Source organism: Lissotriton helveticus, chromosome 7 (assembly GCF_964261635.1).
Source record: "Lissotriton helveticus chromosome 7, aLisHel1.1, whole genome shotgun sequence".
NCBI classification, from domain to species: Eukaryota; Metazoa; Chordata; class Amphibia; order Caudata; family Salamandridae; genus Lissotriton; species Lissotriton helveticus.
The window spans coordinates 1,389,025,763-1,389,041,541 of NC_136068.1; the positions used below are offsets into that span (position 1 = coordinate 1,389,025,763).

Here is a 15,779-nt window from a genome sequence, read left to right on the forward strand (position 1 = left end):
GTCGGTCTCCCAACCCACTCAGAAGATTCACTTCCTAGGAGCTCTGCTAGACTCCGAGGTAGGAAAAGTGTTTCCTTCGGAGCAGAGACAGTTTTCGATAGCGCTCAAGTGCCAGCAAGTTCTTTGCAACAGGACTCAGAAAGTGCGAAAGATAGCCTCCCTCTTAGGATCGATGGCTTCCTGCATATTCTTGGTACCGAACGCCAGACTTCGGATGCGTCCTCTTCAGCAGGATCTGGAGGACAAATGGGACCAGCAATCAGATCGCTGGGACGATCAGATAACTTTGTCGGAAGTAGCGCGATCTTCCATCCCGTGGTGGACAAAGAAGCAGAACATGCAAGTGGGAGTTCTCTTCCATCAACCTCCTCCTACACAAACGATCATCACAGACGCGTCGTTGCAAGGCTGGGGGGCGCACATGGGGCCTCTTCAGGTGCAGGGTCTGTGGTCGTCCAAAGAAAGCACCTACCACATCAACTTGCTGGAATTGAGAGCAGTCCACCTGGCTCTCAAAGCGTTCCTTCCTTAGCTTCAGGAAGAAGTGGTTCTAGTACAAACGGACAACACCACCACAATGTACTATTTGAACAAGCAGGGAGGAACCCGCTCAAGGACTCTGTCACTAGAAGCTCAGTGCATCTGGTATTGGCTTCTGGCTCGCAAGTTGTCTGTTCAAGCAGTCCACCTCCCAGGAGAGAAGAACGTGAGGGCGGACGCACTAAGTCGGCACTTCGAAGACAGAGAAGACTGGGTTCTCAACGACGAAGTGCTAGAAGACATTTTCCAGTCTTGGGGTCGTCCTTCCATAGATCTCTTCGCAGACGACGTAAACAGCAAATTCCCAAGCTTCGCCTCAAGGTTCTATCGACCAGGAATGAGGGGGAATGCTCTTTTGATCGATTGGTCAGGGGAATTTGTGTACGCCTTTCCACCCCTTCCTCTGATCCCGAAGGTGGTGAGCAAGCTGACCCACTCGTGCACAACAATGATCCTGATTGCCCCATCTAGCCGAGGCAATGGTGGTACACGGACCTACTTCACCTGTCAGTGTCTCCTCACAAGAGGCTTCCATGCAGGCCGGACCTGTTATCGAAGATGAGCGGGAGGATTCACCATCCCAACCTTCCGTCACTGAACTTGGCAGCATGGCTCCTGAGGTCATTCAGTACGGCCATTTAGGACTGCCACAAGACTGCATGTCCATTCTGAGAGAAGCACGACGTCCTTCCACAAGACATTCTTACGCATGCAAGTGGAAGAGGTTCTATATGTGGTGCATGCAGAATGGTCACAATCCGGTGAAGAGTCAGGAAGAAGCAGTTCTTCCATACTTGTTGTACCTGGCTAAGGCAGGTTTGAAGTTTAACTCCATTAAGGTGCATTTAGCCGCTATAACTGCTTATCGGCGATCACCTTCACAAACCTCTTTTTTCCAGTTACCAGCAGTAAAAGATTTCCTGCAAGGTCTGAAAAAGGCGTATCCTCCTGTACGGCCTCCTTCTCCTCCCTGGGAGCTGAACCTAGTACTATCAAAGTTGATGGGCCCTCCTTTTGAGCCCATTCATAAAGCTACTTTACAGCATATTTCCTGGAAAGCGGCTTTTTTGGTAGCGATTACGTCAGCCTGTAGGGTCAGCGAGATTCAGGCCCTCTGTACCAAAGAGCCTTATACAGTGTTTCATTTGAATAGAGTGGTGCTCAGGACGCACCCCTCTTTCCTGCCGAAAGTGGTGTCAGATTTTCATGTTAATCAGTCGATCTCTCTGCCCACTTTCTTTCCCAATCCCTCTACTCCAGCTGAGAGGGCTTTACACTCTTTGGACCTGAAAAGGGTTTTAAAGTTCTATCCGGACAGGTCCAAGTCTATTCGACATTCTGATCAATTATTTATTAACTACGGATCGATCAGAACTGGTCATGCAGCATCGAAACGTTCCATTTCCAGGTGGATCGTTTCGTGTATCAAACTTGCTTACCAATTGGCGCAGAAACCTCTGGGGTTTACCCCTAAAGCGCATTCCACTAGAGGTAGAGCTGCCACGGCAGCTTACCTGCATAATGTGCCCATGTCTGAGATTTGTAAAGCGGCAACCTGGAGGTCTGTCCATACATTTACCAGACATTGCTGTCTAGATTCGGACACGAGAGCAGATACCCAGGTGTGCCAGGCCTCCCTGAGGAATCTGTTAACCAGCTGAGTTATTGGCTGTTATGACTTGGTTGGGTCATGTACTTCTCATTTACCTGCAGGGGGTTGATGGGCTTGCTATTCTATTCAGTGCTTATGACTATTGATGAGGATCCCCTGGAAGAGAAAGATACGTTACTTACCTGTAATCCTAGTTCTCTTCCAGGGGTATCCTCATCAAAGTCATAAGCAACCCACCCTCCTCCCCAGGTAAATGAGATTCGGTACTATTACAATCTTGTGGTTGAGCCCTGTCTTCAGGGTTATGCAAAGAACAACTGACCTAACTGTCACCCCTGAGGCATGATGGGAAGCCTTGGGTCATGGCTGCCTTAAAGGCACTGTGCCAGTTTTTTGTTGAAAATGGTTTCATTTTCTATGCTATTGTTTTGCAATGCAGCCTGAGGGCTAACAGTGTCTATTTATGAGCAATTTTCAGGATTTATGAGTGGTTTTACTCATTAAAACACAAAGTTCAAGGGTTATTTGACCTAATTTGTTTTTTTCTTTCCTTACTAATTGCAGTGCATGTATATGTGTTTACATTGTTTTAGCCTCAGTTGTGGGGCTCCATTGGTGTGAGAAAAATGATATATGTACATATATATATGTGGAGCGAGATATGTGTTTTTTACATATATATTTTTATATTGTTTCCAGGGTCCCGCACATGGGCGGAAATATTCAGTGCTTATGACTTTGATGAGGATACCCCTGGAAGAGAACTAGGATTACAGGTAAGTAACTTACCCTATTTTCATAAATGCAGTGGGTATGAGAGATATATGGAGGTCTATACATGGCCAGTGCAGAGACTATTCCTTCAACTCTGGAGCACATGACTCCCTCTCTCGCATAGCATTTTTTTCACCTTGCTTCCGACGTTGCATAGATTCACAGAGGTGGAATGTAAAGAACTGGGAATTTCAGATCATGCCCCTTTGACTGTTAAGCTAGAGACATCCAAATCAAGAGGGAGAGTTGAATGAAGGATGGCTACATGGGGAGTAAAAAATCAGAGGGAGCTGTCACATGTCTTAGGATGGCAACATAACAGTACTTAAGGGAGAACACAGACACAGTCAAAGAATCGGCTCCCTTAGAGGAAGCATATAAAGCTACTATACTGGGAGTAATAAGCTTGGGAGGTGTTGGGAAAAAGAGACAGAGAGAGAAAGCCTGCATGGACTTGGAGGGGGACATCAAGGCATTGGAGACAGAGTATGCCTGGCACCAAAATAGAGATGATCCACAACCTAGAGACATATAGATCCCTTGTAACTAATGAAATCAAACAGAAAATCTAGCTCTACAGAGATGTATATATGACATGCATGATAAGGCGGACAAACTTCTGGCATGGCTCCACCGTAGAGAACTTGGTAGGAAGCACATAAGCGAGATACTGGGCCCTACCAGTGAACAAATCACAGGCTGTAAGGGAATAGTGACCACCATGGAAGAGTACATGCAGGAAATTTCTATGCAGGGAAAATGTCCCTCCAGGACTCAAACCTGCAGGGCTTCTTGAAGGACTGCCTGTGCTGGCGGTTGGCACAGGACAGAACCCTCGATCTAGAGGCAGACTTGACAGAAGAATAAATACAGAGGGCACTGACACCTGACATAGCTGCAGGTCAGGAATAACCGGGCCCAAACTGCCTCCGAGCTGAATTCCTCAAGAAAATGTCCAGTAAGATTATTACACCATTACACAAATTGTACATGAAGTCACACCAAAGAGGTGAGCTCCCCAGAGACCTCCGCCTGGCAAGTGATACCTAGTCCAAAAGCTGGGAAGCATACCGACAGATGGGATGCCCAAACTTGCTACTTAACTCAATGCCAAAATACTGACCAAGGCTTCGGCTAATCAACCGAAGGGGGTGATCTTAGACCTGGTGCACTCAGATCAGGTCAGATTCATGCCAAACAGATTGACTAAAGTGAACCTTTGCAGACTGTACAATAATATAGCTGTGGTAGTGGGGGAGACAATTCCATTGACTGTGGTTTCCCTGAATGCCAATCATGCCTTTGACTCTTTGGAGTGGTCCTTCCTCTTTGGTATTCTGAGAAAATGGGATTCAGGCCCAGGTTTTTGGCCTGGATTAAGTTGTTCTATAGGAACCCCAAGGCACAACTTAAAGTGAATGGAACTGTATCTCTGGAGTTCCCAATAAAGATAGGCACCAGACATGGCTGCACCCTGTCCCCCAGGCTACTTGCTATAGCAGAAGAGCCCCTAGTGGAATGGATCAGGGTAGATGCCCAGATATGGGGCTGGTGATGGGAAATGACTTGGGAAGAACAGATATCTCTCTATGCAGATGACATTTTGCTACACCTGGCGGACCCAGACACATCCCTAAGGAGAGTGTTGGGGATCTTTGAGTTATATGAGAGTTATTCAGGGTTATGAATACATTGGGAAAAGTTTTGGATATTCCTTATGGACAGCTGTGAAGTGTCTGATACCTGGGAAATATTCCCAAGGTGAAGAATGTGTAGTTATATGGAGTATCCACCAGAAAGATTGTTACTGAAGGTAAGTAACCGGTTTGATTTGTTTGTGCTAATCAGTATAATAAGACAAACTATATAAAACAAGTACAGTATTTTTTAAAGATTGTATTTACATCAATAGGCCACTGGGACATCAAATATTCTTCTGGATTCTGAACATTTGCCCCATAAAGCCTCCAAGATGTGCCGGTTTTAATTCACCTTGATTGCCTGCTGAGCCATGTCCCGTTAACCGAGGAACTTCCAAGTCAAAACGAGTCTGTATTTTTTGTTCAGCCTAGTTTCTAATAGTTTAGTATTAGTGAATCCTCAGCTATGGATAGAAGCACCAAACCAGTGGGTTTCATGGGGCAGAGCAGCAGTCTATTTTGTGGGTGCAGGCTTGTCAAAGGGTACTGAAATCTAAGTATTCATAAAAAATAGTGTAAGGAGGTAATATGCATGTGTGTCGGTGGGTGTACACAGATGAGTAGGCTGAGATAGATGGACGGACGGTTGGATGAATGGATGGATAAATAGATAGATAGATAGACAGACAGATAGAAAGAAAGAGTCCCTTCGCTCATAGTTGATAGAACCATTATCCACATAGTGTGGCATGCTTCATCATGTGGTTCTCATAGCAAACACTGATTAACATCCTGTGTACAGTTTTGACCCTGGCTTTTGTCTGCCATGTGGGTTTTATTTGGACACAGGGTGCAGGAGTTCAGTATAGGAGAATCTTCTTTATGTCTTGTACATTTTAATACTAGAATATTACTAGAATCCTTTCACGTTCCAATTCCATGTTTCTCCTTGAGTGGGTCTTCTGTTCCATAGCAGTTACATTCTGTATCCTGCTTGGAAGAGTCTGCTCTCGCCTATCTACTGTCTTGATTAAAAGGACTTCAGCTATACCTCTACGTTAGGACCCATTCATGTACTACATTTTGGCGACTCTTCAAGGATCGAGCCCAGCGTGCCCATGCTTCTCTGCATTTATTTCTTTGAAGATTTTCTGCTTAAGCTTCCTGAATGTAACAGTGCAGTACCTGTTTCACACTGAGTGCCGAGATTTCATCGGTCCTATGGGTGAATTACATGAGTCTGATAGGTTTGGTATTGTTGTGGTGGATGTTTTCTCTAAATGGCTTGTCGTTCATTTTTCCAATGACATCACCACGGAGACTACCATAAAGTTTTTAAGCAAATTGTTCATAGACAAGGGTATACCCTCTGTTCTCATTACAGACAACTGTACATAGTTAGTCTCTAATGACATGCATACTTCCTTAAAAAATTGTGGAATCTCTCATCATAGCACTTCTCTCTACAACCCCCAAGGAAATGGTTTGTGTGAGAGAGCCAACAGATTTGTTAAAGGAATTATTCAAATGGCCTCAGCCAATGGGTGTATTGTACAGAAATTGGTTGATGATATGCTTATGGCATATCGTTCCACTCCACAGATCCAGAGTGGAAAATCTCCTATTGAGTTGATGAGGGGCAGGTCCCCAGGAACGAAATTGTTTCCTTCTTGGAAGAAACAGTTAGTTTCTTTACATGATGTTAAATTTGCACCACCCAAACCTATCATCAAAGACAGTCGCTTCAGCATTGGTGATCAGGTTAAGATTAAAACTGGCAGAATAAGGAGAGGTCTTTCTAAATTTAAAGATCCTTTCACTGGTAAGAAAGTCCTGTATCACTGTGTTATTCTGAATAACGGAGAGTGTTGGAATTTTCGACGTGTGGCTCTGTATCAAAATGCCAATGATCAGCTGGTCCAGAACAAACACAACTGTATTTCCTGTAACAGTGGTTATATGTTAGCCCAGGATCCTGTAGACTATACTCAACCCAGGGTCTCAGGCTCTACTCTTGGTGGTGGTGATTCTCTCATTCTAGTGAATTCCAATCTGTCTACCATGCCCAACTTGGAGAGCATTGCTTCCTCACGGTTGAGTAGATGTCGCAAACCACCTGTGTATCTCAAAGACTGTGTCTGTTAAATCATATTGTGATTTTTTTTTCCTTTTGTTTTTTTTACATCTTACACTATTGTTGTATACATTGTTTCACTCTCATTGTTTGGAAAGGAAGAAGATGTTTAATACTACTAGAATATTACTAGAATGCTTTCACGTCCCAATTCCATGTTTCTCCTTGAGTGGGTCTTCTGTTCCATAGCAGTTACATTCTGTATCCTGCTTGGAAGAGTCCGCTCTCGCCTATCTCCTGTCTTGATTAAAAGGACTTCAGCTATACCTTTACGTTTGGACCCATTCATTTACTACATACACCATAGAACCTATTCTGAAATTGTGTGTAAGGGTATGCTCAACTAATAGTATTGAGACCTCCTAGCCTCATGATTAAAATATAAAATGGTCAGATCAGGGACCCTCCATGTATCAGTTGCCACAATGTCTCTGTGTATTCATTTGTGCCAGTTAATTCACCAAGGACAGCTTACGATGTTCTAGTATTGCGCTAATGAAGCCATGGAGTGTCCAGCAGTTATCACCCCTATCTTCATTCTGGTACAGCTATCTCCAGAATCAGGGGGGTCAAAAGAAGTGCATCACTGAGCGGCATCCGTGTCATCGTGGATCACATTCTGCTGCCAAGATGTTGTGACCAGAGTTTTCAAGGGGTGGCTATGGACGAGGTAGACAGTGAATGCCATCAGCCCACCTTGGTGAGTGCCTCTGTGGGCTGCATGTGCCACAATGAAACCCTAATGAGTCAACTGTGAGTTAAAGCAAAAGCCCATTACGTTGAGAAATTCTTTCCCTTCCGGCAGTTTTCAGTGTAGTTGGTACTAGATGGCTTTTGTTGTATATAGTTAAACAGTTTTAAATATGCATATATCTTTAACAGAGAACTCTCCATCTCCAGAGTTCTGGAGTCATGATGTGTGATGACGGGTGCATTCCTCTTGAGTTGGTTGCCTGCTGGCTGCAGAGGGATCACCATGTGCCGTGTATCCTGGGCGCACAATAAACCTTTACATCATCTTCCATGGCTGTGACTATCTTTGGACTACTACAGCTTTCTATTGTAGCTCCTAGGTGAGATGTGGTTAGAATGGAAAGCAGCAGCCACTTACTCTGGAGAACCTAGGGCCTGATTTAGAGTTTGATGGACTGGTTACTGATCCAGCGGGCTATAGAAAATATATCATAAACAACGCTACCCAACTTCATAACCTATAAACAAAATTCTATACTAAATATGGACCCATTTATGAACCTGATATATTTTGGGCCTACTGAATCAGGTGGTCAGAATAAATCTATAAACACATTATCTACAAACTATATACATATTTATACATTTGCTGAAAGAATATTGTCATTAGAATAAAACCCAACCATTTAAACGACCACCATAGGCGACGTGATCTAGCTAATAGTAACCTACACTTCTGAATAACCAAGACCAGCTTGTTTGTCAAAAGTAAGATTTTATTTACTAAATTATGGTATATAATTTGAAGGTTTTATAAATGAATTTTATTAGCAATAAAGCAAGCATGATTGTAAAGAATTAAGAGAAAACACAATTTAAGCAAATGAATCAAAAATCAAAGTGAATATTTAAAGTTTAGCATTTCTAAAACCTAAGTCCCTAAATAAGCTAAATAGATAGAATTTAAAGTAAAGTTCTTTGAGGATTCTTACGTGCTCCACGCAAAGTCCAGCAGCACTTCGCCCTCATCGGAAAGTCAGAAAGCAGCAGCCAGCCCAACCCTAAGGGCATGACTTTTTATACCTTTCTACGCTAACTAAACTAGCAAAGGAAAGTTTTCAGAAATCCTCGACGTCCCATTGGCTGAGAGTGACAAGTGACATGTCACCCAATTCTCAAAAAGTTCCATTAAATCATGTCTCATAAGGACCATTGTCTCTTCCACGTGAAGCCTGAAGCTTCCTGAGATTGCAACAAATGTATTAAGTCATTCTCGCAGCGTCCATAGACTTTCAATACGACTTCCGCGGATGCCAAGTTAAGGACTGACAAAATGTTCACTTTCGACCTTGGCCATGTCCGACAGAATGATGTCAGCTCATCAGTTTTTTCTTTGTGAATGCAGCTTCAATAAACGCTTTAATTCAGAATGGGCGTCTCGTGACTTTCTGCAGAATTATATGTCAGCTCTTTTTCTGCGGTTCAAATGACTAGGCCCAAAAGCAGGCAACTTATGATTTCTAATATAAAACAAACACAAGAAAAGTATTAATGTAAGAAATAATGTAGATTCTGTATCCACCCCTTGGTTCACTAATTATTTAACCCACCCAATTAATCAAAATGTTACCTAGCCTTTGCAAACAAATAAAGCAGCGTTTATATCTACCAGTCTCCGTTATTCCATGAGACCCATATGCACCTAGAATAGTAGAAATGACAACACACAGACAAGGAAAAGCAAAATAAGCACATGCTTCTTTTAAGTTTGCAGCAGTTAGTAATGACAAAAACGAAAACAATAAATTATTTTATTATTTTGCACGAACAAAAAGATGCAACAATTATGCACGTTTATGAGCACACATGTTAGTCCCCCCACGTGTAAAGTTTAATCTAAGTTGTATTAGTACAACATAGCACAACTCATTAATATTATTATTCATGTTATGGAAATATGACTTTGCGAGTTTAAACAAAATTTTGTTTTCTATCTCGCTCCATCATTACTCATCCCAAACGTGACAGATATTCCGTCCGTGGTATTACAAGTTATATCCAGTGGCACTTGTATTATTCCAGGCAGGGTGTCCGCCTTGTTTGTGTTGTGTTTATTTGTGGCAAAGTAAACTGTAAAGCAGACCCTTAGAGGAGTAACAGTTACTTTTTGATAATATAAGAAGAGACTAATAGCCCTATTGGTCATTTTAGCAGAGCGGTCAGATGACTACTGTTTCTGGGAGCTGGGAAATGCCAGGTAGTATGGTAGGAGGGTACAGAAGCAAAATACAGCATGTCTACCACTTTCGACATTGGTCCACCTGCGATCCAAACATCACTTACCCTGTGTGACACTGGCTTTTCAGTGTGCTAAAAATATATAAAGGACTGGCACTATGATGCTGCATGCAGGTTGTACCAGCAGGCTGTTAGTGGGTCGAACTCTCTGAAAATATTTTATGACACTCCCCTTGCTGAGTAGTGCATATAATTCATAAGAACACCAATAACGTACACAAAGAGTCAGGACAGAACAAACGGAAGGCAAACACCCATCAAGTCGCTCTTTGCTAGGGCATGACCCAGTGGTAAATGTGCTTGGACAGATGAAACACAGCATATCCTGTGTGGCGTGAAAGGTTGACCTGCTAAATTACTATATCTTAGATAAAAAAGTTGAAACAGGCTAGGTGGTGTGATATGGTTAAGCAGAGCCACGGTGAGCAGAACGGAAAGTTTAGTAACTGAAATTCACTCTAACCATCAGGGGCCCTTTCAAGTATAAATGAAGGTACACCGCGTGTTGTGTGAAGGTTGCCACAAAATCTCTCATTGAATATTTTATACTGTTTATTCCTGGTAATTCCTTGTCCTACCCTTGTTACAGCTTCCACGCTGATGCATTTGCTAGGGATTTGAAAGTTTAGTAACTGAAATTCACTCTAACCATCAGGCGCCTCTCAAGTATAAATGAAGGTACACAGCGTGTTGTGTGAAGGTTGCCACAAAATCTCTCATTGAATATTTTATACTGTTTATTCCTGGTAATTCCTTGTCCTACCCTTGTTACAGCTTCCACGCTGATGCATTTGCTAGGGATTTGAAAGTTTAGTAACTGAAATTCACTCTAACCATCAGGCGCCTTTCAAGTATAAATGAAGGTACACAGCGTGTTGTGTGAAGGTTGCCACAAAATCTCTCATTGAATATTTTATTCTGTTTATTCCTGGTAATTCCTTGTCCTACCCTTGTTACAGCTTCCACGCTGATGCATTTGCTAGGGATTTGAAAGTTTAGTAACTGAAATTCACTCTAACCATCAGGCGCCTTTCAAGTATAAATGAAGGTACACAGTGTGTTGTGTGAAGGTTGCCACAACATCTCTCATTGAATATTTTATACTGTTTATTCCTGGTAAATCCTTGTCCTACCCTTGTTACAGCTTCCACGCTGATGCATTTGCTAGGGATTTGTACACTCCTTTGCAAGAGTGTTATGCTTCATTACCTGTTCCTGGATGCAGCTGCTGATGGAGGACTCTTTGGTTTCCAAATATAGAGCTTTGCTGTTGTAATAGAGCTGGTCTCCTAGACCACTGGGAATTTGTTTTAGTTTTAAACTCTGGAGCTGAAGTCATCAATGCTATATGTTTTTTGACACTTTTTTGTTTGAAAAACCAGGGAATCACTGCTGAGTATTCAGCTTTCAACATGACATACTTCAGATTCAGTGGTGTAACTGTTTTTAAGATAAAAGTATACAGTTAGATGATGTTTCGAATGCTGAACAAGGATTTATTTTCTACAAGAATGTATAATGGAAGTGGTAGTATTTCGCAAGGGTATGTGGATTGTTGGGACCCTTTTTAAGTCTCGCCTAAGACCATGCATACTGTCAGTTGCAAGACATATTGTACTCTTACAATGACCATTGACACCACGCATCGCTTACAATTGGTTGGCTTTACTGTACCTCTAATTGGCATGCTTCTTATTTGTAAGCTGTGTGGATTTTCCTCCTTCTTCTTGTGTTTGTCTCTCCCCATGAGCATTAGCGCATTCCTATGTCCTTCCACTGTTTGCTTTTTTCAGGTGCTACTTTGTGTCTTTTTCTTAAGCAATCTACAAGAAAGCATGTGTTTTTTCCCTGTCTCTTTCGTGTGCTTCTCTCCATTCCTCTGCGCTCTGGGTTCCTCTCCCCCAGTCCCCTCCCATTGCCTTTTCGGCTGTGTGCTTTCACCCTGCCAGCTCCATGTTGCTGTCTTTCGCCCGTTTGATCCCCCGCCCGCACCTCTGTGTCGCTTCCCCTTACCTGCCCCTCACATTTTGCTTCCACTCCATCCACTCCCTTATGCTGTTTTTCCCCCTCTTCCCCCATATTGCTTCTGCCTCTTTGGTGCTTCTCAAACCCGCTTTAAAACCCACCACCTCTCGCTCCACATGTGCTGCTTTGGCCTTTTGTCCTCTGTTCTTCAGTCCCCCACCCGTGCCCCGGAGTTGTTTTCCCCCCACCTCCACCCCAGTTTCCTTCCTTAACCTGCTATGAAAGAAAGATTACTTTGACGTGTTTTTTCTCTTTAGTTACCCATCCAACTTCGGTCGGTAACTAAAAAGAAAAAAAGTAGCTCCATCTTTTGAGGTGAACACATGAGTGGTGCGGGGATGCTGTGGCACATGGCTAAAATCATTGGCAAAGCCAATACATCACAAAGGCAAGACCAATTGACTTTGCAAATGCTTGTTACAGGTGAAAGGCCTACAAACGTTGATCCACAGCTTATGTCATGGGTCATCCTGGGATAGCTCCTGTTGGGACAACTCTCTCATCATCCATTGTCTTTTTCAATGAACCAGCTGTCACCATCCGGAGCCCTCAAGCTAGAAAGTACTTACATATCCTTCACTTAATGGTGTTGCCCGTTTTGCTCTAACATAACTGTTTTGACTTTCCTTGTAAACATGCACACATATTTCAAACCACGTGGACAGGTGATCAGCTATACCAAATGTGAACTGCTGTACTTTGCATGATTTAAGTAACACAACCTTTAACTGTAAATAAAGATCTCTTTTCTTGTCTGTAGGGCACCAGCAATTCATAGCTGGATGCCGCAAAAGACATAAAAATGAAAACTTCGAAGGTATGTGTTTCATTGTTACATAGCAGGAATTATGAGTTTAGATTTAAAATACATAGCTTTGATTGCACTACTTTGGTGGAAATAGGGATTAAGAAATCCTTTTTCACGTAGCATTAACGTTAGGATAGTTTAACTTTTTTAATGTAATGCACATACTGTGTATATCACTAACCACAGTTCTGTCTTTATATATAACGTTTGGAGGTAGCACAAGAGGAGTTCTGTGGTGTACGTGAATTGATATATTATCTATTGTATATGTCGCTTCTTTTTATCCACAATTTCTCGCATTTCAGTTCCATTTTAGACCACCGCCTCATGGAACCAAATGTTGAGTGACCTATGAGCAATGGTATATCCTTTTTAGGTCTGGGTTTTGACAGTGCAACTGTCAAACAGACCTATTGATACAAATATTTGCTTTGAATGTGCCCCTCTCAATCATTGGCTTTGTTCAGGTAGCCTCTTTTAGGCATTGGCTTGAGACTTTGTCAATCAGACCTAGCACCAGCCAAATGGAGTATTCATCAATAACCTAATGCTATTGGCTGTTTAGGAAAAGCCTTCTGCCGCCACTCGAGTGCTTGCATTTAAGTGCATGAAGGACTTATTTACGAAAATAGCCCTTTCTGTCTGCTGACTTCCTCCTGTGCGCCTTAATATAGTGAACTAATGCTGCACGCGTTAGCACATTAAAGCCAGACCTGTTTGCTTTGACAATGCTTGTTGTGGAAGAGTGCGGAATATGACAATGCACTCTGTTATTTCACACTGGTCTGAAACAGACACAGCCATGTTGAATGTCCCTTATGCTTGTTGGGGCTTATATGTAAACAGAAACATATTACCATTACTATAAAGACATGCAGGGGTGCACACATTTCCGCCTAGTTGCTTTTCAAACTTGTGATGGAAAAATGTATTCATAAGCTATTTTCTCGGTAGTTTACAGTTTAAGTTTTTTAGGTGATTAGTTAGCTGAACAGTCTTTTCTATTACATGACATTAGGGCAATTCTTATGCTCTGCTTTCAAGAGCCTGCAAAAGCAGGGGCGAGGGAAGAAGAGCCAGATCAGGAGGGAAGGGATCTATTAGGACAACTCCACAGTCTCACATACCCCTCTATGTTTACAATCCACTGGGCATAGTGGTAAGAACTAAGTGCTCCCAGTTGATGGTAGGAGAGTTATCCCAACAGGAGCAGGGAGTTGTGGGTGAGAGTTTGTTCTTCTTTCATCTGTTATGAGTGCTAGGTTTGGAATACCACTACAAAAATATGAGCGACTTTATCTGTGCCAAGGGTCTTACTAGCATTATCATTCGAACAGTGTCTAATGGGCGGTTCAACATATGGGTCTTTAAACAAATGTCTCCCTTTCTTGGGTGAAGCATTCGTTTTGCAAATTTTTTATTAGCCCAGTTGTAATGTGTACAGATGATACATTCTGGTTTGTATCCTTTATTTCTCTTTGTTAGTTAAAGATTCCAGAGCTTTTCAGAGATATGAAGATTGATCCGGCTCTTCTTCACGGAGACCTCTGGGGAGGAAACGTAGCCGAAGACCAGTCTGGGCCAGTGATCTTTGATCCTGCATGTTTCTACGGCCATTCTGAGTTCGAGTTGGGAATTGCAAGCATGTTTGGGGGATTTTCCAGCTCTTTCTATGCTGCATACCATGAGAAGATTCCCAAAGCTGATGGCTTCAACAAACGACAGAAACTTTACCAACTCTATCATTATCTGAACCACTGGAATCATTTTGGAACTGGTTATCGAGGTTCATCCCTTAACACTATGAAGAACCTTATCAAATGAATATGGGGAAATCCTAATGAGGGGAAATCCTACGTGGAATATATCAGTGCGATTCCAAAATAACAACTAACTTTGTGTCACATTAGGTACAGCCCTCCTTACAAAGATAGCATGTAAGCTACACACAAATGTATATTTCATAATTCTGAATCATCCTAGAATTAAAATCACTATGTCATAAATTCCCACTTTGGTTTATTAATTAGCTAACATATGTTAAGCCTAAACAGTAGATTGGCTGCAGAAACAATCGTTTGCTTTCGGGAAAGACTGTAAAAGCACAGAGGATAAGAAGGGCTTTGTGCCCATTTAGACTGAAGTAATTGTGTTGTCTGGGCAAAATGTGTGGATTTATGAAAAAATGAAATGCGTAGAATAATATTTTATGGCCATGTAGTCAAAGTGAAATATTCTGGTTCAGACAAATATGTTTTCTAAATGGGTAAGACTCACATTGATTCTAGAAAGTTATCGGAAGAAATTATGCATTGAATAAGTGCTCCTAAGGTGGGGAAGGGTTGTAATGATCAGGGGATTGGGTTATTTGGGTGACTTATGACATCACCTTGATCCTTGCAGGCTCATGTTTTAATCTAAGGTCTTACCGGTGTTGTATAAAACGTTATTGGTCTTGTAGACATTGCATGGTGTGCGCAATTGAGTACTGAATGCAGCTGAATGTTTTTAAGTTGATTGCGCCTGTTCCCCCTTTTGGCTATACCATCATCCGAGGTTTGCACATGCAAATAGTACCGATAACATGGTCTTGTGCTCTACCAATCAATGTGCAATCCCAGAAGTATGACACCTGTGGTTTGTGAAGTTGTTAGATGTAGTCCTGAGTAGAATTTGCATGTCAGTCTTTATTCGTGTTTGATTTCAATAGTTTTAAGTTTAGCAATCCTGGTAAGCATGAGTTGGTACATATCTACGCTCAGCTTTTAAACTGAACTAGGGAGGTACAATGTCACGCTCTTGTATAGTATAACAGTAGTCAAATGTTTATTAGTATCCCTGGTTTTAATACAAAGGTGAAGCACTATTTATTTTGGTGCAGTTTGTTCAACTCTGTTTATTTATTTCAATGTCTTATTGGTGTCTCTGTATGCACGTGTTTACTGTTTATCTGTAGTCAAAACATGTTTAGTAATACAATGTAACACATGGTGTTAAATAAGGGTCAGGTTGATTGGTACACTAGTTCCTAGAAATACCTACCTTTTAGGGGTGCTTTTGTGTGAGCGATGCTGGCTTCTCCAATGATAGCAACTGGTAGCTCTCCAGCTACCTGTAAGTAGCTCCCAGCATCCCAGCCTACTAAATTGGAACACGTTGCTTGGTTTTAATATTATATGTGCATATATAGGCCAAATTGTGTATTCAAGACAAAATGTGTAGATTTTCAGAGCTCATAATGTGATGTTTGGAGAA

General features: G+C 42.1%; 1 protein-coding gene across 3 annotated transcripts in view; it reads left to right on the forward strand.

Moving 5' to 3' along the window:
• LOC144770305 (ketosamine-3-kinase-like) overlaps positions 1-15,390 on the forward strand; it is a 246,190-nt gene extending 230,800 nt beyond the window's left edge. For 2 of the 3 annotated variants that reach the window (XM_078654706.1, XM_078654707.1), the window contains exon 6: positions 14,010-14,530. In XM_078654706.1, coding sequence (XP_078510832.1) covers positions 14,010-14,348 — 339 coding nt within the window. In that variant the 3' untranslated portion in view covers positions 14,349-14,530. Of the gene's footprint in view, positions 1-14,009 lie in introns of all 3 variants that reach the window. The other variant, XM_078654705.1, reaches the window with a different exon arrangement.
• The last annotated feature ends 389 nt before the right edge of the window (positions 15,391-15,779 follow it).